Below are 24,688 nucleotides of genomic sequence, written 5' to 3' on the forward strand. Positions count from 1 at the left end.
TTGCAGCTTAAGGATGGCTTGTTTCACCTGCATGGAGAGCTCCTTTGACCACATGTTGTCCACATACAAGCACCCCCCCCCCCGAAATCAACTCCAGGGCTTTTATCTGCTTCATTGATAATGACATAACAAAGGAATTGCCCACACCTGCCCATGAAATAGCCTTTGAGTCAATTGTCTAATTGCTTTTGAGCCCCTGAAATGAAATGATTGTGTTAAAAAAAAAAAAAGGCTTTAGTTCCTCACATTTTTATGCAACCGGCTGAATTAAAGCTGAAAGTCTGCAGTTCAACTGCATCTGAGTTGTTTCATTTAAAATTCATTGTGGTAATGTACAGAACCACAATTAGAAAAAAGTTGTCTCTGTCCAAAGATTGATGGGTCTAACTGTAGTTACGTTTATCTCCTGTCCTGAATACTGGATTGGTATTAAATGTAAATTCTTATCAACACTGGCATACGTGGCTAAATCACATGTAGATTTCAAAATGGCGTGTTGTTCGATGCGTTACTTGCCCTTTACATACAGACTTAAAAGTGGAGGCTGAAGAAATTGAGGGAAAAGAATGCACTTTAAGCCTTACATTTGATACAATTTTTATTGGCATGGTAAAAAAAGGATGTGCTTCAACATGGCAAACGAGACTATTAAATCACATGAAAGAACATATATATATATTTCACAGTTGATTAAATATGACAAGCTTTATTGCCAGGATCAGTACTTTATTTATCAGAAAGGTCCATGTCGCTCCTTTCCCCCCGTTTAATTGATCACAGGGCTGGCGGGCGGCACAATGGCATTGGCAGCATTAAAGTTTTCCACCGCTGAAAAAGGTAGCACTGTTGGTTAAAAAGCACCCCAACCCCCACCCCTCCTGGGTAAGATTTCCCACAAACACGCTCACACACACACCCACGCACATGTACATTTATGTGATCAAACCAAGTCCTGCGGGAAGTACATACAATTTTGGCCTATGAGGAAGTGGATTTGACTTGCTGAGAGAATGGTTTCCTTGGTGGCCGAGTGCATTAACTGCTCTCAATGCGTCACAACTCTCTCACGTTCTTTCTACATTGGCCGAAGAACAAAGACGGCATCGTCCAATACGTAGTAGTCATTGTACATGTCCCCTTCACATAAATAAGGGAGTCGGGTGACGGCCTCCACTGCAAAGCCTGCTGAATGGAAGACATCGGCCAGGCTGTTCACCTGCTCCTCCCAAAATGTCCCGTTCACCTCCATCACTTCCGCAGGCTTCTCCCACTTGCCACCTGGGAAGGCAGATGGGAAATAAAAAGTATTATTACTGTTACATGGACATACTGGATGGATTTAGATCTGTCTTACATACATATATAATACACAAAAGCCATAAATATCTTGTAAATTATGTCCTTATAAACGGTGAGTTCTGATGTCATCAGTTATAAACGGTGAGTTCTGATGTCATTTCTGTCACATGACTCACTGAAACTGGTGTATTATAATAAATAAAGTACCCCCAGTTGCAAAATATGAGGATATTAGAAGTTACCGAGGAGTTTCATGACCATATAAAAGCAGAAGGCCGAGTGTTCTTATACAGGTCATGGAACTCCGAGGTAACTTCTAATTTCCTCATATTTTACAACTGGGGGTACTTTATTTATTATAATACACAAATTTCAGTGAGTCATGTGACAGAAATGACATCAGAACTCACCGTTTATAACTGATGACATCAGAACTCACCGTTTATAAAGATATTCATGGCTTTTGTGTATTATATAGAGATATCTATTGCTAGCCTGGGCTCAGTCATTCTCAAAAAACTGCAGTAAGTGGTGTCTGGTGGCCAAAATGATCCCAGTGCAACTGTCACCTCTTATTGCCCATGGCTCAGTGTGTGTGCCATACAGGGCGATTTCCATTCTGTATTACAGGTATGGAACCTTTTATCCAGAATGCTCGGCGCCTGGGCTCTTCCGGATAACAGATCTTTCCGTAATTTGGATCTTCATACTTTACCTCTACTAAAGAAAAATCATTTAAATATTAAGGGGAAGATTTATTAATGGTCGAATTGAAAATAAGAATTTTCGAGTTTTTTTATGGTCAAAACTATCAAATCCGACTAGGGAGATAAGGGGGCCATAGGCGCACAGATAACATCATACAAACAAATTTTCGTACGATATTCGGTGTGTGTGATGGGTAACAAGACGACCCACATCAGCAGAAGACTTGGATATCGGTCGGCTTGTCGATCGGGCTGGATGTAAAATTTTGAACATCAGCCATTGTTAGTGCTGAATCGTCAGATACAGGTAGAATTCTATTGTTACGTCTATGGCCACCTTTATTCAAATTAGATTTGAGGTTTTCAAAAAAGTCATTCTATTTTCGAGATTTATCATACTCTGGCCCTTTAAAGGGCATGTAAAGTTTAAAATAGAATAAGGCTAGAAATGCTGTATTTTGTATACTAAATATAAGCATGAACTTACTGCACCACAAGCCTAATCAAACAAATAATTTATGCTTTCAACGTTGGCTACAGGGGGGTCACCATCTTGTAACTTTGTTAAACATCTTTGCAAGACTAAGACTGTGCACATGCTCAGTGTGGTCTGGGCTGCTTAGGGATCGTCATAAACAAAGCTGCTTGAGTTCTGCATGGCTGGGAAGTAAGGTGGGGGCTCCCCCTGCTGTTCATAAGTATGATTGTTTCCCTGCTCAGCAGTTAGGGACCATCTGACAATTCCTATCCACAGCAGTAAATGAAGGGAGAGTTTCACTGCATACAGTCAGGTTTCTTATAAAAAGTTACACATTTTTTAATTAAAGTATATTGGAGATATGTTTATTTTTCATTAAAGAAAGTAAAAATGGGATTTTATTTTTTTGCCTTTACATGCCCTTTAAGAACTCAAATTAGATTATTCGCCGCCTAAAACCTGCCAAGTTGCTGTTTAAGTTAATGGGAGACGTCCAGGGATCAATTTGTAGTTGTTTGCAGCCTTCCTGACTTTTGAGTTTGTTTCGGAGAAAAAAATCAATTTGAGTTTTTAAATTTCGACATTGAGTTTTCGGGTTGATCCTATTCACCCTAATTTAAAAAATTCGATTTTTTTAATAATACATTTCGATAGGCGTTTCGTTGCTATGAGCAAGTGCCCCAACAGGCACGAAACGTGCTAGGACTCCACTTGTAATGTCCTAATAAATGTACTTGTAATTTTAACGACCTTTTGTTTGATTTTTTGGAGGAAGACTGATAATTTTAGCGGTTGTTCTCCTTCAGGATTTTTGTTTTTTCCATTGTCCTTCAGCACTATTCTTCGTTAATTAACACGCTCACAAGGGCTGAAGCTGCTGGCCAATGTATCAATTAATGTATTCAATTGTAACAGTTCAGAAAATCAGCAATCTGGCTTACTGCCCTGCTGATATTTAAGTGTGGAAATTGTGGAGTCTTTCTGGCAGGAATAAATTGCAAAATGGAAACCACAGGTTCCTCTTGGGTACCAAGAAATTTCCGATACAGAAAGATTCATGAAAATGCCCAAACCAAATGTTTGTCCCGTTACTGGGCTTAAATGATTTTTTCGAATGATCAGTAATTGGCTTTTATGGCATCTAAACAAACCATAAGAAGTCAGTGTTGGACTGGGGAGAGCTGTACCCGTTTTTTTCCTGGGGTCTAACCCTGTAAGAAGTCAGAGTACATTGCAATTTACTAATGTACCATCATGTTGGTGATGGAGCAGATAAGAACTCGCTGCCTCCAGTCGTACACGTGCCCCTGGATTCCCGGTTCCCACTGCATTTAAAGGGGTAGTTTACAATTAAAGGAACAGTAACACCAAAAAACATGTACGGTTATTATGCATTAGTATAGCTAGTGTGTTTGCTTCTGAAACACTATTATAGTTTATATCAACAAGCTGCTGTGTAGCTATGGGGGCAGCCATTCAAAGCTGAGAAAAGGCACAGATACACAGCAGATAACAGATAAGCTCTGTAGTATACAATGGGATTCTTCTGCCCTTATCGGTTATCTACTGTGTATCCTGTGCTTGAATGGCTGCCCCCATAGCTACACAGCAGCTTGTTTATATAAACTATAGTAGTACTTATCTGTTTTCTACTGTGTATCCTGTGCTTGAATGGCTGCCCCCATGGCTACACAGCAGCTTGTTTATATAAACTATAGTACTTATCTGTTTTCTACTGTGTATCCTGTGCTTGAATGGCTGCCCCCATGGCTACACAGCAGCTTGTTTATATAAACTATAGTAGTACTTATCTGTTATCTACTGTGTATCTCGTCTACAAGACTTCTCTCGGGCTTCTGCTTTTCTCTGGAACTCTCTGCCACAAGCTGTCTTTCTGACTGACTTTCTCCTTCTTTCCAAACTTTCAAGCGCTCCTTAAAGACCCATCTGTTTAAAGAGGCTTATTCGATGTACCTTAATTAATCATTGCTGTATCAAAATGACAAAATGTTTATATAATCCTAATGTCTCAATTGTACCCTAACCTTTTAGTTTGTAAACTCTAATCTCTAGGTCCTTCTAACCCTATTGTACTCTGTAATCCTTGTTTGTTATCCACCATTTGTCCCCTGTTTGCTATAACTGCAGTAAAGCACTGCGTATCTTGACAGCGCTATATAAATAAATGATGATGATGATCCTGTGCTTGAATGGCTGCCCCCATGGCTACACAGCAGCTTGTTTATATAAACTATAGCAGCGTTTCTAAAGCAAACACGCCAATTTAATCCGTGCAGAGCAACAGTACATTGTTTTGTCATTAATTAAAAATTCTTGAATTTTTTCGGCGTTACTGTTCCTTTAAATTAACTTTTAGTATGTTATCGAATGCCCTATTCCTAGCAACTGGTCTTCATTATATAGTCTTTATCGTTTTTGAGTTACTGTATTTGCCTTCTTTCTAGCTTTTAAATGTTGGTCGCTGACCCCAGCAGCCAAACCCCATTGAGTGAGGCTTTCATTTTATTGTTACTTTTTTTATTTATCAACCTATTCAGTCCCCTCCTATATATTCCAGTCTCTCCCACAAACCACCTCCTGGTTGCAATGAAAAACAAGACCCTAGTAGCTAAATAGATGCTGACCTGGAGAGCTGCTGACCAAAAAGATAAATAATTGAATTTTTTTTTAAAAAAAATGAAGACCATCAACATCAACTAAAGTATGAATTCCAACAGAAAGTTGTCAACCGAGCTCGTAGAAGCGATAAAAATCTGTTATATAATTAAATATGATATTAAATATAATATTATAAAATAAAACTATTTGTGTTAAAAAAAATAAATAAAAAACACATTTTATGAAGATGATCTACCCTTTAATGGTTTCCAGTTCTGCACAAGATATTTCTCCCTGGCTGAAACATGTATTTTATTTTCATTGCCATCTGCAAGCTATATGAAGTTCATAATCTCATCTTTAAAGCAAAACGGAAGCAGGATATTTGCCACCGAGGAATCTGTGAGAAATTGGGGAGAAGTGGCCTTTGAAATAAAAAGCTCATCGCCTTCCCCAGTGAGATGAAACCAGGAAGTTTCTCAACCCACTGACGGACTTTGCAATTAGAGATTTTATTTCCCTTTTCTCCCAACAGACTGAACTGTGAAATAGAAATGGCTCTGCAAGGCTTCCAGGTCTCCATTATGATTCTTCTGGCTTATTGCTGTTATTGTAAGTACTATATATATATATATATATATATTTGTATCTACCAGCAGAACTTTTAGTTTCCTTTGTGCGCTGGTTTCATTATATGGCCCAAACACTGAGTGACTAAGCAAGTGAATGGAAGCTGACCGGGACAGAACTACTCCTGGTAAAGCAACAGTGGCAGTTGAGGGAACTACTTTTTTAGTTGAGTTCTAGCAAATGTACGTGAGATGTAGGTCCATCAGGATCCAACCAAAGGACTAGCTCTGAATATTATAGATGGGGAACAATACTGATGTGCTGCTTGTGTGCAATCCATGAAACCCAGACTTGGCTTAGATGCTATGATGGGGTTTCATTGTCATTACTATTATCTAAAGATTAAATGTATTGGGGTAGGAAGAAAGCAGGTCAGTTAGGAATACAAAAGTTATTAAACATATTTCTTTTCAAAGAGACTCGCCACCTAAGCAAGGAGGCCCAGGTGCTCTGCCCCAGACCTTCAGCATAAGGGAGCGGACATCACCGTATTGTTTGAGGGTAGGCACTCAAAGAGCAATCCTCCAGGTAGAGTCCTGCAGTGGGTCGGGTACCCGCGGGTCTTAATAGCGATATTTACTCCTTTTGTCTGGTCACGTCTACTTCTGATGACGCCACTTCCGGTTTACAATGAGCACACCTACTTCCGATGATGTCACTTCCGGTTTACGACAGTACTTCCTGATTCTTGATGGTCAGCAGGTTGCGAGTCCGGGTTGCAGATAAGGTACTTGCGGGTAGGGTCGGGTAGCGGTTCCAAGCTGGTAAGAATGCGGGTTGCAGATTGCGGGTACGGATCCCAAAAAATGGACCGGCAGAGGACTCTACCTCCAGGCAGTAGCAGTAGTTCTCACAACACTTAATCATAGGCTCTATGATTACATTTTGTGAGAACACGAAATGCGCAAGGCTGTAATCCACACTTGTACTTCAAGAAAGACCTTTTTACTACAATTGTCTGAAGGATTGCTCTTTGAGTGCCTACCCTACAAACAATACAGTGATGTCCACTCCCTTATCCTGAAGGAATACAAATGTTGCCTTTCTGCTGGAGGAAACAAATTCTGCCGATAGGCGCTTGTTTAGCCTATGACTAAGTTCTGGGAGCACAATTGTAGGAAATGTTTACACTTTTACATTGGTTGGGTTGTAGGGTGTGCTGAAAGAGTTGACCCATTAAAGATGCCACTGTTATCTACTCTCTTTAACTGAAGGTTTTACATTAGTGGTGAGCACATTATTAGGCAGATTTATCAAGGGTCGAAGTGATAATTCAAATTTCCATTTTTTAATGGCCAAAACGGTCAAATTCGACTAGGGAATTGTTAAAATTAGATTCAAGGTTTTTTTGGTTTTTTTTTAAAAAAAAATCAAATTACATTTTTGAGATTTATCATAAGGTGGCCCTTTAAGAACTCAAATTCGACTATTAGCCACCTAAAACCAGCTGAATTGCTGTTTTAGTCAATGGGAGACGTCCTGGGATAAATTTGGATTTGCTAGAAGCTTTCCTGACAGTCGAGTTTGTTTTTCAGAGAAAAAACTCAAATTGAGTTTAGAAAAGTAGATTTTATTTAAATAAGTTTCAATTGGACGAATTTCGAGTTCATGGGGAGTTTATGGGAGTTTTAAAAAACTTCCATGAATTCGAAATTCGACCCTTGATAAATCTTCCCCAGAATGTATATATGCCAGTTGTGTGGAATTGTTATTCCTGGATTTAAAGGAGAACTAAACCCCATTTCTAATATAAACCCCTACCCTCTGTAGTCCCCCCTCCCTGCTCCCCCCGCACAGGAATTAACATAGGTAAATACCCCTAAGATGGTAATTACCCCTTGTTGCAGAGTCAGCGCAGCAGTGCTCACGGGGGCCATCTTTAGCCGCTTCGGTAATCTCAGTAAGAAAGCTCTGTATCGGCGCATGCGCAGTTGGAGCATTTTCCCGGAAGAAGACCCAAAGACTACCGAAGCGGCTAAAGACGACCCCTGTGAGCTCTGCTGCTCTGACTCTGCAACAAGGGGTAATTACCGACTATGGGGTATTTACCTGTGCTAACTCCTGTGTGTGGGGGGAGGGGAGACTACGGAGGGTAGGGGGTTTAGTTCTCCTTTAAACCACAGTGTAAAACCCAGCAGCACTGTATAGGGTGCCTGCTGATAAAATTTTGTTCCTGTGATTAGCCACATTATGTGGGCAGGCAAGGGTGTTCTCCTACACCCTCAATTTGAGTTTTCCCAGGGTTTAAAAGGAAGTCATATGTTGTCACCATCATACAGAATTTGTATAGAAATACCCAGAAGGGAAAGTTAGATGATGTAATACATTCCTGCGGGGAAGGCCATAGAGATACGGGGGAGGGGGAAAAACCATTTAAAGTCAAAAATTTTAAGGTGTAGTTTTTATTTCTAAATTACACTGTTTACACTGCAAATAATTCACTCTATAATGTAAAATTGTATTGCATAAAACAGTTCATATATAAAACCCTGCTTCATGTAAATAAACCAGTTTGGTAAGATTCTTTAATATGCCACTTAATTTGATATAAACAAATCTGTTGCCTTAGTATTCATTTTGGGGGTATAGTTTACCTTTAATGTTTCCTTAAAGGGATACGGTCATGGGAAAACATGTTTTTTCCAAAACACATCAGTTAATAGTGCTACTCCAGCAGAATTCTGCACTGAAATCCATTTCTCAAAAGAGCAAACAGATTTTGTCATATTCAATTTTGAAATCTGACATATTGTCAGTTTCCCAAGAGCCCCCGGTCAAGTGCCTGCACTTTAGGATGGAATTACTTTCTGGCAGGCTGTTATTTCTCCTACATAAGGACTTGGCTTTTACAATTGAGTGCTGTTCTTAGATCTTCCAGGGAGCTGTTATCTTTTGTTAGGGAGCTGCTATCTGGTTACCTTTCCATTGTTCTGTTGTTAAGCTGCTGGGGGGGGGTGATATCACTCCAACTTGCAGTACAGCAGTAACGAGTGATTGAAGTGTATCAGAGCACAAGTCACATGACTGGTGGCAGCTGGGAAATTGACAATATGTCTAGCCCCATGTCAGATTTCAAAATTGAATATAACAAAATCTGTTTACTCTTTTGAGAAATGGATTTCAGTGCAGACTTCTGCTGGAGCAGCACTATTAACTGAAACATGTTTTCCCATGACAGTATCCCTTTAAGTATATCATTAGTTTGGTTCTTTCTGAATTTTTATTTTTTTTTAATTCCTTGAAGTCACTTCCTTCATTTGTGGCCAGTGTCTCTGATATTATTTTACATCTAGTTCCTTTCATTTTAATTGTTACAACTGCTCCATGATACACTGCTAATGATTTCTCCTTTTTATGCTCAAGGATAAAGGCTGCATTATCATGTATTATCTAACCCCGTACAGTCTATTTAACGCAGCCAGTCCAGCAAGTCTGATGACCCATTATAACTGTGTTCTGTGTTGCAGATGCTGTGCAAGGCTGCACCGTGACAGTGAAAGAAGCAAATGCACAAATAGAGCACCAGATCTTGGAGAACATTTCCTTGCCGTGCCAAGTCACATACAGCAACTGCCAAAGCCCACTGGAAACATATTGGTTTCGCTGCCTCACGTCTCATTGTGAGAAGATCTGTGATAAATCTTGTATAAATGAGCGGTTTAGATCAATGCGAAAAAAAGGATTGAAGGTGACGGGTACAATGGACACCTATCTGAAGATCACCAACTTGCATATTAGTGACAGTGCAATATACATCTGCGGTGCAGGAGACAGCAAATCCCCCGACATCAAATCAAAAGCCACGGGGCAAGGGACTACACTGATAGTAAAAGGTTAGTCAGTGATGATAATAAAGGTATAGGACCTGCTATCCAGAATGCTCAGGACCTGGGGTTTTCTGGATAATGTATCTTATGTAATTGGTCTTCATACCTTTAAGGTGGCCATAGATGTAACAAAAAGTTATTTCCAAGAAAGATCGTTAATACACACATGTAGAGCTGAATCATCAGATATACAGATAGAAACAATAGAATTCTACCTGTATCTGATGATTCAGCACTAACAATGGACGATGTTTTGGTGCCTTCAAAAGCACCTGATCAAAATTTTCCATTCAACCCACTCGACAAGCCGACTGATATCCAAGTCTTCTGCCAATATCGGTTGGCTCTTTTCCCATACACGCACCGAATATCGTACGAAAATTTGTTTCGTACAATATTATCTGTTTCTCTATGGCCGCCTTAACGGGATCCTGTCATCGGAAAACGTTTTTTTTTTTCAAAACGCATCAGTTAATAGTGCTGCTCCAGGCACAAGTCACATGACTTGGGGCAGCTGGGAAATTGACAATATGTCTAGCCCCATGTCAGATTTCAAAATTGAATATAAAAAAAATCTGTTTGCTCTTTTGAGAAATGGATTTCAGTGCAGAATTCTGCTGGAGCAGCACTATTAACTGATTCATTTTGAAAAAAATTTTTTTTTCCCATGACAGTATCCCTTTAAGTCTACTAGAAAATCATGTACAGTCATATGAAAACGTTTTGGAACCCCTCTCAGCCTGCATAATACTTTATTCCACTTTCAACAAAAAAAAAAAGAAAACAATTTTATGAAATTAAATCAAATGTGAAAAAATGACTGTGCAAAAATGTGGGTAATAATTTTGCCAATTTGAATGCATGTAACTGCTCAATACTGATTACTGGCAACACCAAATTGGTTGGATTAGCTCGTTATGCCTCGAAATTCATAGGCAGGTGTGTCCAATCATGAGAAAAGGTATTTAAAGGAGAAGGAAAGCCCCAGGGCGCAAAACCCCTCCCCCCTCCCGTGTGTTGCCCCCCCTCCCTCCTCCCCCCTGGCCTACCCCTCCTGCTGGGCAAATGCCCTTAACTTGTTACTCACCCCTCTGCGCAGGTCCTGTCCACGGAGTTCACAGTCGCCATCTTCTCCCACGCGCGTCTTCTTCCTGCTCTGACCGGCGTCTTCTGGCGCATGCGCAGTAGGAACAGGTACCGGTACAGCTCTATTGCGCATGCGCCGAATGTCACGAAGTTTTCCGATTTCACTTCGTGACATTCGGCGCATGCGCAATAGAGCTGTACCGGTACCTGTTCCTACTGCGCATGCGCCAGAAGACGCCGGTCAGAGCAGGAAGAAGACGCGCGTGGGAGAAGATGGCGACTGTGAACTCCGTGGACAGGACCTGCGCAGAGGGGTGAGTAACAAGTTAGGGGCATTTGCCCAGCGGGAGGGGTAGGCCAGGGGGGAGGAGGGAGGGGGGGCAATACACGGGAGGGGGGGAGGGGTTTTGCGCCCTGGGGCTTTCCTTCTCCTTTAAGGTGGCCAATTGCAAGTTGTGCTTCTGTTTGACTCTCCTCTGAAGAGTGACAGCATGGGATCCTCAAAGCAACTCTCAAAAGATCTAAAAACAAAGATTGTTCAGTATCATGGTTTAGGGGAAGGCTACAAAAAGCTCAGAGGTTTAAACTGTTTTAACTGTAAGGAATGTAATTAGAAAATGGAAGGCCACAGGCACAGTTGCTGTAAAACCCAGGTCAACCCAATATCAACAAATTCTTCAGGATACCCGGGTCCCGCGGGTATCAGGTCGGTCCGCACATCACTAATGCATATTGCACATCTTCTGTTAATCCAAAAAACTTTATGTCACTGCTGAAATACTACTGCTTCCATAAGGCATGTTATATATTAAAAGGAAGTTGCTACTTTGAAAGCTCAGCCAATGATAAACAAAACTCCAAAGAATTAAGAGGGGTTCCCAAACTTTTTCATATGATTGTAAACATTACTCAAAAACCACAATTAATGGAAAATGAAACCAAGTGCAAATTGTCTCAGAATATCACTCTCTTCAATATACAAAAGTGCACTCAAAGGTGAACAACCCCTTTAAGGTTTCCGACTCTCATCTGCACCAAAAGCCTGGTACTAGCAGATTCAAATATCTCAATGGTTTGCCTATGTAACCCCCTATAGAAATTAATATCTGTCTCCTCTGTCCACAATCGGCTTTCCTTGCTCCTACACTTAAAAACAATTCTGCAAGTCAGCTGATTCAACAGACCTTGCGGCAATCTGACTCTGGTTCCGTTATTTTAAGAGTCAGACCCTGAGAACAAATACTGCTTTCACCTGTAATTACATTTACAAATATCTTTACATATTTTCTTGCAAAGTTGTTGAGAATTCAAATTTTTTTCATCATTGTGTAAAAAGACAGTTTTTGGGTGGGGACCACATTAACGTGGGGAGAATGGACTGCTCCAGCAACTTCCTTGTTGCTGAATGTGTGAATACTTGCTCCCTCTGCTTTCTAACATCATGGTGTCTCCTTGTGTATTACAGGTGAAGCACAAAGCATTGTCACAACGGGATGTGTTGTCCTGATTATCTTCTGTGTGCTCTTCTTTCTATACAGCATCGCTGTATTTTCTATTTATGCTTTCAGAGTAAGTCACCTTTACTCTACAAGTAGACAGGGCCGCTCCTGCCATGAACACTAACGGAGAAAACTTAAAGGGATTCGGTCATAGGAAAAACATGTTGTTTTTCAAAACGCATCAGTTAATAGTGCTGCTCCAGCAGAATTCTGAACTGAAATCCATTTCTCAAAAGAGAAAACAGATTTTTTTATATTTAATTTGAAATCTGACATGAGGCTAGACATATTCTCAGTTTCCCAGCTGCCCCCAGTCACGTGACTTGTGCTCTGATAAACTTCAGTCACTCTTTACTGTTAGGCTGCTGGGGGGGTTGATATCCCTCCAACTTGCAGTACAACAACAGAACATTGGGAAGGTAATGAGATAGCAGCTCCCTAACGCAACATAACAGCTGCCTGGTAGATCTAAGAACAGCACTCAATAGTAAAATCCAGCTCCCACTGAGACACATTCAGTTACATTGAGTAGAAGAAACAACAGTCTGCCAGAAAGCAGTTCCATCCTAAGAGGCTCTTTCTGAAAGCACATGACCAGGCAAAATTACCTGAGATGGCGCCTACACAACAATATTACAACTAAAAAAAAAAATACACTTGTTGGTTCAGGGATGACATTTTATATTGTACAGTGAATTATTTGCAGTGTAAACAGTGTATTTTAGAAATAAAAACGACATTATAAAAATCATGACAGAATCCTTTTAAAGGAGAAGGAAAGTAATTTCACACTTGGGGGTGCCAAGTGTTAGGCACCACAAGTGATTGTATTTACTGACCTGAAACCCCAGGTGCTCCTATCAGCAGAAAACTGCACCGGCCCAGGGTTATTTCAGTGAGCACCACGGAGCGATCCTCTTACGGCTGAAGTTTAACTAAAAAGTTGGTTATTTCATTCTACTGCACATGCATCTGCCCTGGGAAATTTGAAGAAGAAAGAAGCCGGAAGAAGATCGATCCGTGGTGCTCGCTGGAATAACCCCTGATAGGAGCAGCTGCACGGGGGTTCAGGTAAGTAAATACATTCACTACCATTTGGCACCCCCAAGAGTGAAACAACTTTCCTTCTTCTTTAAGGGTCTGACTTGCCCTTAGTCAGAATCAGAGCTGGCTATACTCATTTAGAATGTCATCCCTAAAGAATAAAATAATTGAAAGGTAACCCAATACATGTATGGCCAATTGTATAGCATCCAATTGTTTGTCTTGTCTGTCACCATAGAGTATTAGTTAGTATATGGGCACCTATAGAGTGATACAACATTGTGTAAATCTACCTATTTCTGTCTATAATATATGGGAAATGAGCAGATCTGGAAAATAAGAAGCTACAGATTTTTTCAGACCAAAAGAAAAACTATTTATTTTGTCAATTCATGTGGAGGTGAAACCTAAGTGCTGACTGTATATAAAGTGTTATAGTAGTAGTATTTTGCCACAGAACGTTTTACAGGAAGGTGGAGGAGACAAAACACTGCAAAGTGTCAGTAGCAACTGCTGCAAGTATAAAACCAAAAAACAATAATCCTCCCAAAATCCCCTTGCAGATATTTGCACCCTAACTTAAAAAACTAATTTTAGTCATTCTCCCGGTTTTGCCACTGCAACTTTTCGCAGAAAAGGTTGAGAAAATTAAAATGCCAAAGCCGAAAACAAATAAAAAACATCATCAGACCGATGCATTATCTTCATCTTCACCCATAAAAAGTAGAAATGGGAGTGCAAAGCAAGTCATCCAAATGGAATAAAATGTGTTTCTGAATTTCTCTTTCTGCAGTCAAAACTGAAAATATTTAAGGAACCAAAAACAGAAGAGGCTGGGAATAACAATGTAAGTATCCTCGGTGTAAGTATGGAGCGTACTGTCCCCAGAAACAAATGAGAGTTTCCATGTATGTACAGTTTTATATACCGACATCTCCATTCCCATAGAAAAGTTACCGACGGCAAAGGATTTTTCAAGCAATAGCACAGGAATATCATAAACGATACCCGAGAAAATCAATGAGCCCGGTAAGATATTTTTTGGATATTTATGGTATATTTGTGGAACGGAAGGAGAAAATTATCCTTTATGGACTTCCCAACATTAGTTATTCTGGCAAAGGTAACTCAATCAATCAGAGGAGTAACTAGATGTTGCTGGGCCCGACAGCAAATTAATTTTAGGACCCCCAACATATCCAGAAATTGTTCTGTTTTACCAATATATGTTGAAATCGCTCATTATTTGGGCCTCTATACCTCCTGCAACCACAGGGTCTGCTTCCTCTGTAGTTACTCCCCTGCAATCAATGGTGCTGGTATTTTTACAGCACTGTATTTAGCTATAATAAGGGGCCAATTCATTAACTTCGAGGGAAGGAATAGAAGAAAAAATACTTTGAATTTCGAAGTTTTTTTTTGGCTACTTCGACCATCGAATGGGCTACTTCGACCTTCGACATCGAATCGAAGGATTCAAACTAAAAATCGTTCGACTATTCGACCATTCGATAGTCGAAGTACTGTCTCTTTAAGAAAAAACTTCGACCCCCTAGTTCGCCATCTAAAAGCTGCCGAACCCAATGTTAGCCTATTGGGAAGGTCCCCATAGGCTTGGCTAAGTTTTTTTGGTCGAAGGATAATCCTTCGATCGTTGGATTAAAATCCTTCGAATCGATCGAACGATTATTCCTTCGATCATTCGATCTAACTATTTGCGCAAAATCCTTCGACTTCGATATTCGACCCTTGATGAATTTGCTTGTTAATTAACTCTCGATATTCGACCCTTGATGAATTTGCCCCTAAATGTATGGTTTACTCAACTGCACTGCTAACTTTCAACCATTACCTCCTCCTTATTTTCTACCTACAGAACTAATATTAACTGAGCTATTTTCTGCTTTACAGAATTCTACAAGAGGTGATGATGCCATCTACCAAAATACACAGAGCCCCTAGTTAAATTAACGCAAAACAGAGACATTTGTGAGCTCTCTCTTTTGAGACTATATTTTTAAAGGACTGGGCTGTAGTATTAAAGCCTGAAAAACTTGTGCGGAAGATAAAGAAAGCCGAAAGATACATTGGATTTTGTGACATATACAATGCATAATATTATTTATGTATCATTCCCTATTATTTCTGTATATAATAACATAAGTTGTTTTTTAAAACAGTACTTTTAGTTGTTAAAGTTATGTTTTATGTAGTTAAATAATACATGTAAAAATGTTCTCTTTTATGGCAGTGTGCTTGCCTACAAGTTCTGTGTTTTGAAATGGATTGTATAAACAAATTATTTAAAGCACGCTGGCATTCAGCAGCTTCAGCATCAATGTTCCTATTCCCTTCATTCAGTCAGTGTCAGAATAATGGGATTTGTTGCTCTGAATGCAAAGCAGGAAGTAGTGTTCTGGATATTATGTTAGACATCCAGCCACTCAAGCCTTTATACATATACTATTTTAGAAACATTTTTTATTTTGCACAGTCTATCTATTTACCTAGTTTTTAATTTTACACTGAACAATTCCTTTAAAAGAGAAGGAAAGGCATCCCGCACTTGGGGGTGCAGAAAACTGCACCGGCCCGGGGTTATACCAGTGAGCACCACGGAGCAATCCTCTTCCGTCTTCCTCTTTCTTTGTGTGGAAGCACATGTTCAGTAGAGCGAAAAGCCAAACTGTAACTAAAAAGTTGGCTATTTTGTTCAACTGCGCATGCGTTTGCCCTGGGAAATTTGAAGCAAGAAGAAGCTGGAAGAGGATCGCTCCGTGGTGCTCACTGGTATAACTCTGGGCCTGTGCAGTTTTCTGCTGATAGGAGCACGAGCCCGGGGTTTCAGGTAAGTAAATCCATTCACCTGGGGGTGCACCCTTTAGAAAACTTTTGGTATGATGGAGAGTGATATTCTGGGACATATGCAATTGGTTTTCATTCATTATTTGTGTTTTTTTTAGTTATTTAGCTTTTTATTAAGCGGTTCTCCCATTTGAAATTGTAGCAGTCTGGTTGTTAGGGTCCACATTACTAGGGATGCACTGAATCCACTGTTTTGGATTCGGCCGTACCCCCAGAATCCTTCGAGAAAGATTCAGTTGAATACCAAACCAATTCCTAATTTGCATATGCAAATTAGGGGTGGGGAGGTGGAAAACATTTTTTTTTACTTGCTTTTTTGTGACAAAAAGTCATGCGATTTCCTTCCCACCCCTGATTTGCATATGCAAATTATGATTCGGATTCGGTTCAGCCAGAAGGATGCGGCCGAATCCTGCTGAAAAAGGCTGAATCCTGACCAAATCCCGAACTGAATCCTGGATTCGCTGCATCCCTACACATTACCTGCCGTGCATTGACTGGAATATGAATAGGAAAGGACCTGAATAGAAAGACGAGTAATAAAAAGTAGTAATAAAAATACATTTGTAGCTTTACAGAGCATGTTTTTTTTAGATGGGGTCAGCTGGAAAGAGTCAGAAAAAAAAATATAAAATAAATAATACAGATACATACATAAATAATAGATCCAACATAGTGTTACAATAAAACTCACCATTTTCTACGTAGGGGTGAAATGGCAATACTAGGGCCAAAACAACCCTCCCTCTAGTTGGCTCCAAGACACTTCTCATCTCTTTTAGTAGTGTAATCGGCTGATGACACCGATCAAGGAGGTTTAAGCAGCTAATGACATCATACTGGAATCCTGTCCTTTGCCATTCATCAATATTAAGCACTCTAGATATAACAGAAGAACACATTTATGTCAGGGATAAATAATAGCATGAAAAAGCCTAGATCGCAGGGAAACATTCTTTATTTTTTATGTAAGTTTCTTTAACTCTATCTCAGACATAACTTTGAGTTTGTTTGAATAACATACTTTTGAGGGGGTTTTTAATCAAAATCCGAAAAGCTTTCGCTATTTTCTGAAAACAACTCCGACCAAATCCGCACTGACTTTCCCCCCTAATTTATAAATACATTTTTTTCTGACAATTTCTTGTGCAGGAAAAAAACCATAACATTTTGAAAAAACCCAAATCGTATAAATGTTTCAGATTTGATGCCTGAAAACCACGAAATCTTCGGATTATTGAACGAATCCCAATGCAGATCAGGATATCTGCTATTGACTTCTACATGAACTCAGCAGGTCTGAGTTGGAATACTTTTTTATTCGGACTTTTAACACCATCAGACTTTAATAAATCCCTAAAAAAGAAAATCGAGTTTTTTCAGAATGGTATTTTCACCTTTAAAAGACTGACCAGAAAAATTCGGAGCTTAATAAATAACCCCCTGATTGTCTATATTTTTCAAACTAAGTATTATCAAGAGTAAAAAGAAACTGACAGATTGATCACCTTGACTTAAGGTGGCCATACACTATAAGACCTGCTTGTTTAGCAAGGTCACGAGCGGATCTTAACCCGATATGCCCACGAACGGCTGGACGATATCGGGTGAATCCGAATGTTCGGGCCAAGGGCAGAACAATCGGTTTACAATGCTACAAATGGGCGCCGATGGGTCACAGGACCACATCAACTAGCCGACGCGGTCCTGGATCGTTAATAAAATCAAGCTTGACCGATCGATATCTGCCCGATTTTTGGCCCTTTTTTTTTTTTTTTACTGTTCCTTTAAACGTAAAGGAACAGTAACACCAAAAATTGAAAGTGTTTTAAAGGGATGACAATATAATGTACTGTTACCCTGCACTGGTAAAACTGGTATGTTTTTCTTTTGCATGTAAGTGGAAGCTGGCTAAATTAAAAAGGTGTTCAGGAATCCATGAAAAATTAGGGATGCACCGAATCCAGGATTCGGCTTTTTTTAGCAGGATCCGGATTCGGCCGAATCCTTCTGCCGGGCTGAAGAGAATCCTAATTTGCATAGGCAAATTAAGGGCGGGCGGGAAATTGCATGACTTTTGTCACAAAACAAGGAGATAAAAATGTTATTTAATGTTTACATGATTTTCTAGCAGATAAGGTATGAAGATCTAAATTACGAAAACATCCATTATCCAGAAAGCCCCAGGTCGCCAGCATTCTGGATAACAGGTCCCATACCTGTACTCTGAAAATAACATGTTTTTATTAAAGCGTTTATTGCTTTCAGCAGACACTCCTAAACTTTCTCCTGCAACCAACATGAGCAGAGCTGGCAGCTGGGTTTCCTTCCTGAATTCAAGAAGGCAAAAGCACAACTTCCAATGCTGCTTACGTGAGTCATAGTGTGACGCTCCAAGTATCAGTCACCAGAAGGACATTGGTTCCTGGAGATGGCATGCAATTTAAGGTAAAATAGGAATAAGTACTTGTAAATGTAACTCACCTGTATTTTTTCTTTTGTAGCTGCCATATCATAGTCTGAGACATTTCTGTAACATAGATCTCTTCAAAATGAGGGCTCATTACTTTAGTCACTTCTCCATCTCCAGCACCTAAATCCAACAAGCGATGTGATTTCCACTCAGGGCCAATTTTGAGAAGCCTTTGGAACTGTTCTGGTGAAAACACAAACATTGACCCTCTTCCAAGCAATCTGCAAAGAGAGGAGTAGGCTAGCTGTTTGTACCCAGGTTGTACGCAGTTTGACAAATTTTGACCATACTGCTTGAAAGTGCCTGGCCAGCCCCCCCCATGCAACCAACAACTAAGGCCAGTTTTAAAAAAAGTGATCTGTTCAAGAGCTGCAGCTGCTCTTCACTCTGACAGACTGAACGAACAAACCAATGGCATTTGACCATCCCCATGTATGACCAGTTGTACAATACCTCTACCCATGGCCTATCAGTTGGGTACAACAAACCTTTGCTGGGCCTTGGATTCTGCTTAAAGGGATACTGTCATGAAAAAACATGTTTTTTTCAAAATGCATGTTAAAGGAGAAGGAAAGTTGTTTCACACTTGGGGGGGGGGGCAAATGTTAGGCAACCCCAAGTGAATGTATTTACTTACCTGAAACCCAGGGCCAGTGCTCCTATCAGCAGAAAACTGCACCAGCCCGAGGTTATACCAGTGAGCACCACGGAATCTTCCTCTTTTTGCAACATTCACTTGGGGGTGCCTAACATTTGGCACACCCAAATGTGAAATGACTTTCCTTCTCCTTTAATAGTGCTGTTCCAGCAGACTTCTCAACTGAAAACCATTTCTCAAAAGAGCAAACCAATTTTTTTATATTTCATTTTGAAATCTGATCTGGGGCTAGACTACAGTCAGTTTCTCAGCTGCCCCCAGTCATGTGACCTGTGCTCTGATAAACTTCAGTTACTGCAAGCTAAAGTGATATCACCCCTTCCCTTCATCCCCGCCCCCAACAACGGAACAATGGGAAGGTAACCAGATAGCAGCTCCCTAACACAAGGTAACAGCTGAAGATCTAAGAACAGCACTCAATAGTAAAATCCAGGTCCCACTGTGACACATTTACATTGAGTAGGAGAAACAATAGCCTGCCAGAAAGCAGTTCTATCCTAAAATGCTCGCTCTTTCTGAAATCACATGACCGGGCAAAATGACCTGAGATGGCGCCTACACACCAATATTGGCACTTATGCACTTTAGGTGCTAATAAAGAGATTAATTAAATCACAATATCAGTACACCAGCACCTTCTTGATTAATTCCACCTACAATTTTATTTCAATTGTTATCAACTTAAATAGAACGTTCATGTATAGAAAGCACAAGCATCCAGCTGTTTTATAGTTCCTTTCATAATTTACACACCAATATTATTAAAACTAAAAAAAAAATACACTTGCTGGTTCAGGAATGAAATTTTATATTGTAGCGTGAATTATTTGCAGTGTAAACAGTGTCATTTAGAAATAAAAACTACACCATAGAAATCATGAAAGAATTCCTTTAAGTTATTGAAATATCTTAGCCAACTACATATTCTCCCCATTTTCAGCACATCTACCCAAGGCTGAGCTTCCAAGACTGTCTTAATTATCAATGTCAGGCAAATTATAAATTTACTGTATCATATGTTCATATGTTCATTTCATTTTGAAGTGACATTATACAGATAAACATTAAATTACAAGCTAGTGCTGACAGCTATGTAATGCAATTCTGACATAGTCAATCTCTACATTAAGCATTCAACATTATCCTTTGAGTTACTTTTTTTTTTAAAATTAATTTAATAATCAAACACTGGTTGTACAAAGTTAAGCCATCTCCCCAGAAAGACAATTGTTAGGTCATTTTACTGTTACAATGGGTAACCAAACAGGAAAGCAAATACATGGGGCACTGGCTTTCTTTTACAAGAAGTGAAAAACTTACCCATTGATTGATGTTCTGGACATAAACATACTGAACACAGAGGACATGAAGGAATGATAAAGCTGAATGGAAAGCCAGCCAGATTTCTCAATACTTCTATTCAGGAATGTCTGGGTTCCATGGTCTAAGTAACTCTGGATAAAAATGGGTCGGAGGCAATCACTTAATTTTTCTGGGTCGCAGAAGTACCACTGAAAAAGAAATATGAGAGTCAGTTTTCATAGCCAAACAAAGACTGCAGCCTAGTGCTTTGTAACACGAAACAAGTAAGGCTTTTTTAAGGACAAATAAACGATAACGTCGTTTTTACTCAAGTGGCCTGTAGGTTGGGATATTTCCCAACTGCTCTTGTTCACAAATGGATTAATCCACTACCTCTGGCTATAGGTTTGAAGATTGTTACCAAAAGCAATTTATTTTTTACAAATGAGTGTATAAATCCATGGAGGTTATTTCATATTCTACTATGTCTAAATGACTGCATTTCAGCAATATCTGGTAAACATTTAGTTAGATTGTTGCTGTACTTTTTCAGTTCAAGCTCCCCTTGCAGGGCAAATCTTTGGTCAGGGCTTGTTACATCAGACCTTGATTATGGATATAGAGAAATATATGAGGGTCAGTCATTCAGTCCCAACAGTACCTAGGGCACCACTTCTCACCTTACGCTTAATGCTTAAAGTGATACTAACACTAAAAACTACTTTTTAAAATATGAATGTACATTAAATGTTACCTATAGGTGATGTTGATTGTTTTTTGCTGAGAGGTTTGTTTATGTAAGTAATTGTTAGTTGAAGTTTCTAAACCTGACTGTTTTGCCAACCTGACTGTCCCATCTCAGCCTGTCAGTTAGAGAATCTAATGCTAATGGACCTCTGCTGCACAAATATGGCAGCCACCTGCTACAGGAACATGGGGCACCAGACGGGTAATGTAAAAGCATTGTGAAAATACTTTATGGCAAAGTTATAAGTAGCTTTCAAAGGCAATATTATGATAGATGTAAAAAAAAGTTGAATTTCTGGTGTCAGTATCTCTTTAACTCACCTTTATGCTGACTGAGCCCCCTACAACTGCCATGGGAAACACTGCCATAGGTTGCTAATCTCTAGTCTAGACAGAAGAGGAGGAGCTGATAACTGGGCCCCTGAGGGGGGGGGCAATAACTGGGCCCCTGAGGGGGGGCTGATAACTGGACCCCTGGGGGGCGATAAATAGGCCACTGAGGAGGGTGGGCTAACTGGGCCCCTGAGGGGGGAAGCTAATAACTGGACCCCTGGGGGGCGATAAATAGGCCCCTGAGGGAGGGCTGATAACTGGGCCCCTGAGGGGGAGCCGATAACTGGGCCTCCGAGGGGGGCTGATAACTGGGCCCCCGAGGGGGGGCTAACTGGGCCCCCGAGGGGGGGCTGATAACTGGGCCCCCGAGGGGGGAGCTGATAACTGGGCCCCCGAGGGGGGAGCTGATAACTGGGCCCCTGAGGGGGGGGGAGCTGATAACTGGGCCACTGAGGGGGGGGAAAGCTGATAGCTGGGCCCCTGAGGGGGGGGAACTGATAGCTGGGCCCCTGAGGGGGGGGGGAGCTGATAACTGGGCCCCTGAGGGGGGGGGGGAGCTGATAACTGGGCCCCTGAGGGGGGGGAGCTGATAACTGGGCCCCTGAGGGGGGAGCTGATAACTGGGCCCCTGAGGGGGGGGGAGCTGATAATTGGGCCCCTGAGGGGGGGGAGCTGATAACTGGGCCCCTGAGGGGGGGAGCTGATAACTGGGTCCCAGAGGGGAAGCTGAAAACTGGGCCCCTGACTGGGAGTTGATAACTGGGCCCCCTGATGGGGAGATGATAACTGGGCCCCCTGATGGGGAGATGATAACTGGGCCCCCTGATGGGGAGATGATAACTGGGCCCCCTGATAGGGAGATGATAACTGGGCCCCAGAGGGAGAGCTGATAACTGGGCCCCTGAGGGGTGGCTGTGGGTGATTGGTTAGTGTACTAGGTGTGTCACTACTTTACTGCCCCCCTCTCCAGAGTGCCATTACACACCTGCTGATTCCCATCCCAGTACGGGACCTGGCTGTGGCTCATCATATTCATATAAAGGGATCTGCTGAGATGACTCCTCAGGTACCGGCCGCTCCACATCTTCCTCAGCCCGGCCAGGCAGAGCAGGTAGCTAATTATCCAGCACACGAACAGTTTCATCTGAGCTGCGCCCGCTCACTTTTTCCTGGACCGGAGCAGGCCATGGCCCAGCGGGATGTACACATCAGCCTGAGGAGTGGAATACAAGCGAGGGGAGGAGAGAATGGAAAAATAAAGAAAGGAGCGGAACTTGTGCAGAGGAAACAGTGTTTCCGCACGGACCTAATTTCTTTAGCGCTCACTGGACACATGAAAGCTTGGAGGAGCCGCTCTGGAACAGCCTTTTCTTCTCTATCATACTTTATCTTCAGGCTGAAAGAGAGAGAGATGTTTGGCTGCGTATGTGTGTTGGGAGATTAAAGTCTCTGGTGCTTCTCATTGGTTCATAGACTAGCCCTGTGATTAGCCCGGGTTTGGGAAAGGATGAATATGTGCCCTTAGGTGTACAAAGTTCCCCATGTGGGAAAGGGTAGAGGGACACATATATATTCTTCCTATACATATTCATTAATTATTGAGCTGGAAGAGTTTAAGTTGGTGAGGGTTGCCAGGCCTGGAGAACTACTTTGGAGAAAAATGTCGCTGGTGACGTTGCCCATAGCAACCAATCAGATATTTGCTTTTGTTTTCTAACTTGTAGATGACTTTTGAAATCGAATTGCTGATTGGTTGCTATGGGCAACATCAACAGTGATGTTTTTCGCCAATGTTTTACGCAGCATGATATGTAGGCCCAGATGGGGTTTTGACACGGACAGCCTGATAATTTGAAGAGCTGCCCTGGTCAAAACTGCCTGCCCGGATTTCCAAATTAGGAAAACTGGGCAGGATTCCCTATGATTGACACGGCGATCGGCCGATCTCCACGTCATAGCCCCCTGACGTCACGGTCTGCCCCCTGCCCAGTCTCCCCCGGGCTAAAAGGTGGCAACCCTAGATCCCCCAGTGCTGTCAACTCCCCCAATTTTTTCATGAGTCACCGGACTTTAGCTCAGTCCCCTGATTTCCCGTCACTCTGACTTCTGACTATTGCTACAGATTTCCAGGGATTTGCAGGCAAAGAACATAGTGACGTCAGAGGAGCAAACTGCCAGGGCCAGATTTACATAGCAGGCGCCCCTAGGGCTACTGCTGTACTTGGCCCCTGTCCCCTCCCCTTTATTCATTTAAATTTTCATCATCGGGACTGGAGCAATGGGGATTGGAGCACAGGAAATTTTATAAATTATTGTGTCTCCAGCGCATCGCCAGTGTTTTTGAACCAATGTGGGTGTGGTTGGGCAGCATGCCAACCCTAAAATCCTGCCGCCCTAGGCCCGGGCCTTGGTGGCCTTTCCACAAATCTGGGCCTGCAAACTGCGCATGTGCAGTTTGGGTGGCTTCAGGAGAGGTTCTGTGCATGCGTGTGTTGTAACTTCCACTGAAGTCACGTCCGCTGATATCAAAACCTGGAAACATTTTTGCCATTGCTCCTGGCAAGTCTTCAAGGACAGTTGACAGCTCTGGTCCCAGTTGCCCTCCATGTAACCCATAACTCCCATCATTTGAAAAATGTATAGAGGGACAAAGCCATCAGCTGCACATAGTACATCAAAAATGTTTTGGCCACGTCCATTTCTGCCCAAACCGCCTAATTACCACGTCAATTTTACAATATTTGGCAGGTTATGAAAGTTTGAATACATTTCTGAGAGTTTTAGGGCCATGTTTAATGTGTTATAACAGTTTTTCTAATGAAGCTGAAATTGCCCTTTAAACTGTCTAGGTTTGCCACCCGGCCGGTATTTTACCGGCCTAGCCAGTAATACACCTGCCGGGGTAGACCCGGCCTGGCAATCTGTGGGTTCTGGCAAATGCCAGAAGGGCTGCTATAAGGTCCCATAGAAAGTCAGTATTTAGTGGGCTGGTGGGGGCTGTTTGGGCCTCTGTGTGGGCTAATTGTGCCTCTGTGTACCTGAAATGCCAGGGCCTATTTTAATTCTCAGTCCAGACCTATGCCGGGGCCAATATTGCCGGTAAATTTGTAATACTCCTAAC

General features: G+C 41.4%; 2 protein-coding genes across 2 annotated transcripts; one reads left to right on the forward strand and one right to left on the reverse strand.

Annotated features, from left to right (window-relative positions):
• Window positions 1-585: 585 nt before the first annotated feature.
• Window positions 586-22,960, reverse strand: mettl9.S (methyltransferase like 9 S homeolog). Its single transcript, XM_018239185.2, has 5 exons — window positions 22,553-22,960; window positions 20,506-20,696; window positions 18,539-18,748; window positions 16,749-16,933; window positions 586-1,278 (listed from the first exon to the last, which is right to left on the reverse strand). The coding sequence occupies exons 1-5, from the start codon at window positions 22,709-22,711 to the stop codon at window positions 1,076-1,078; spliced, it is 948 nt and encodes a 315-aa protein (XP_018094674.1). The 5' UTR covers window positions 22,712-22,960; the 3' UTR covers window positions 586-1,075.
• Window positions 5,429-15,255, forward strand: LOC121398875 (immunoglobulin superfamily member 6-like). Its single transcript, XM_041578390.1, has 6 exons — window positions 5,429-5,715; window positions 9,201-9,566; window positions 12,112-12,215; window positions 13,983-14,036; window positions 14,138-14,218; window positions 15,101-15,255. The coding sequence occupies exons 1-6, from the start codon at window positions 5,658-5,660 to the stop codon at window positions 15,149-15,151; spliced, it is 714 nt and encodes a 237-aa protein (XP_041434324.1). The 5' UTR covers window positions 5,429-5,657; the 3' UTR covers window positions 15,152-15,255.
• Window positions 22,961-24,688: the final 1,728 nt, after the last annotated feature.

The sequence above is a fragment of the Xenopus laevis genome, chromosome 9_10S, assembly GCF_017654675.1.
Source record: "Xenopus laevis strain J_2021 chromosome 9_10S, Xenopus_laevis_v10.1, whole genome shotgun sequence".
Lineage (NCBI taxonomy): Eukaryota > Metazoa > Chordata > Amphibia > Anura > Pipidae > Xenopus > Xenopus laevis.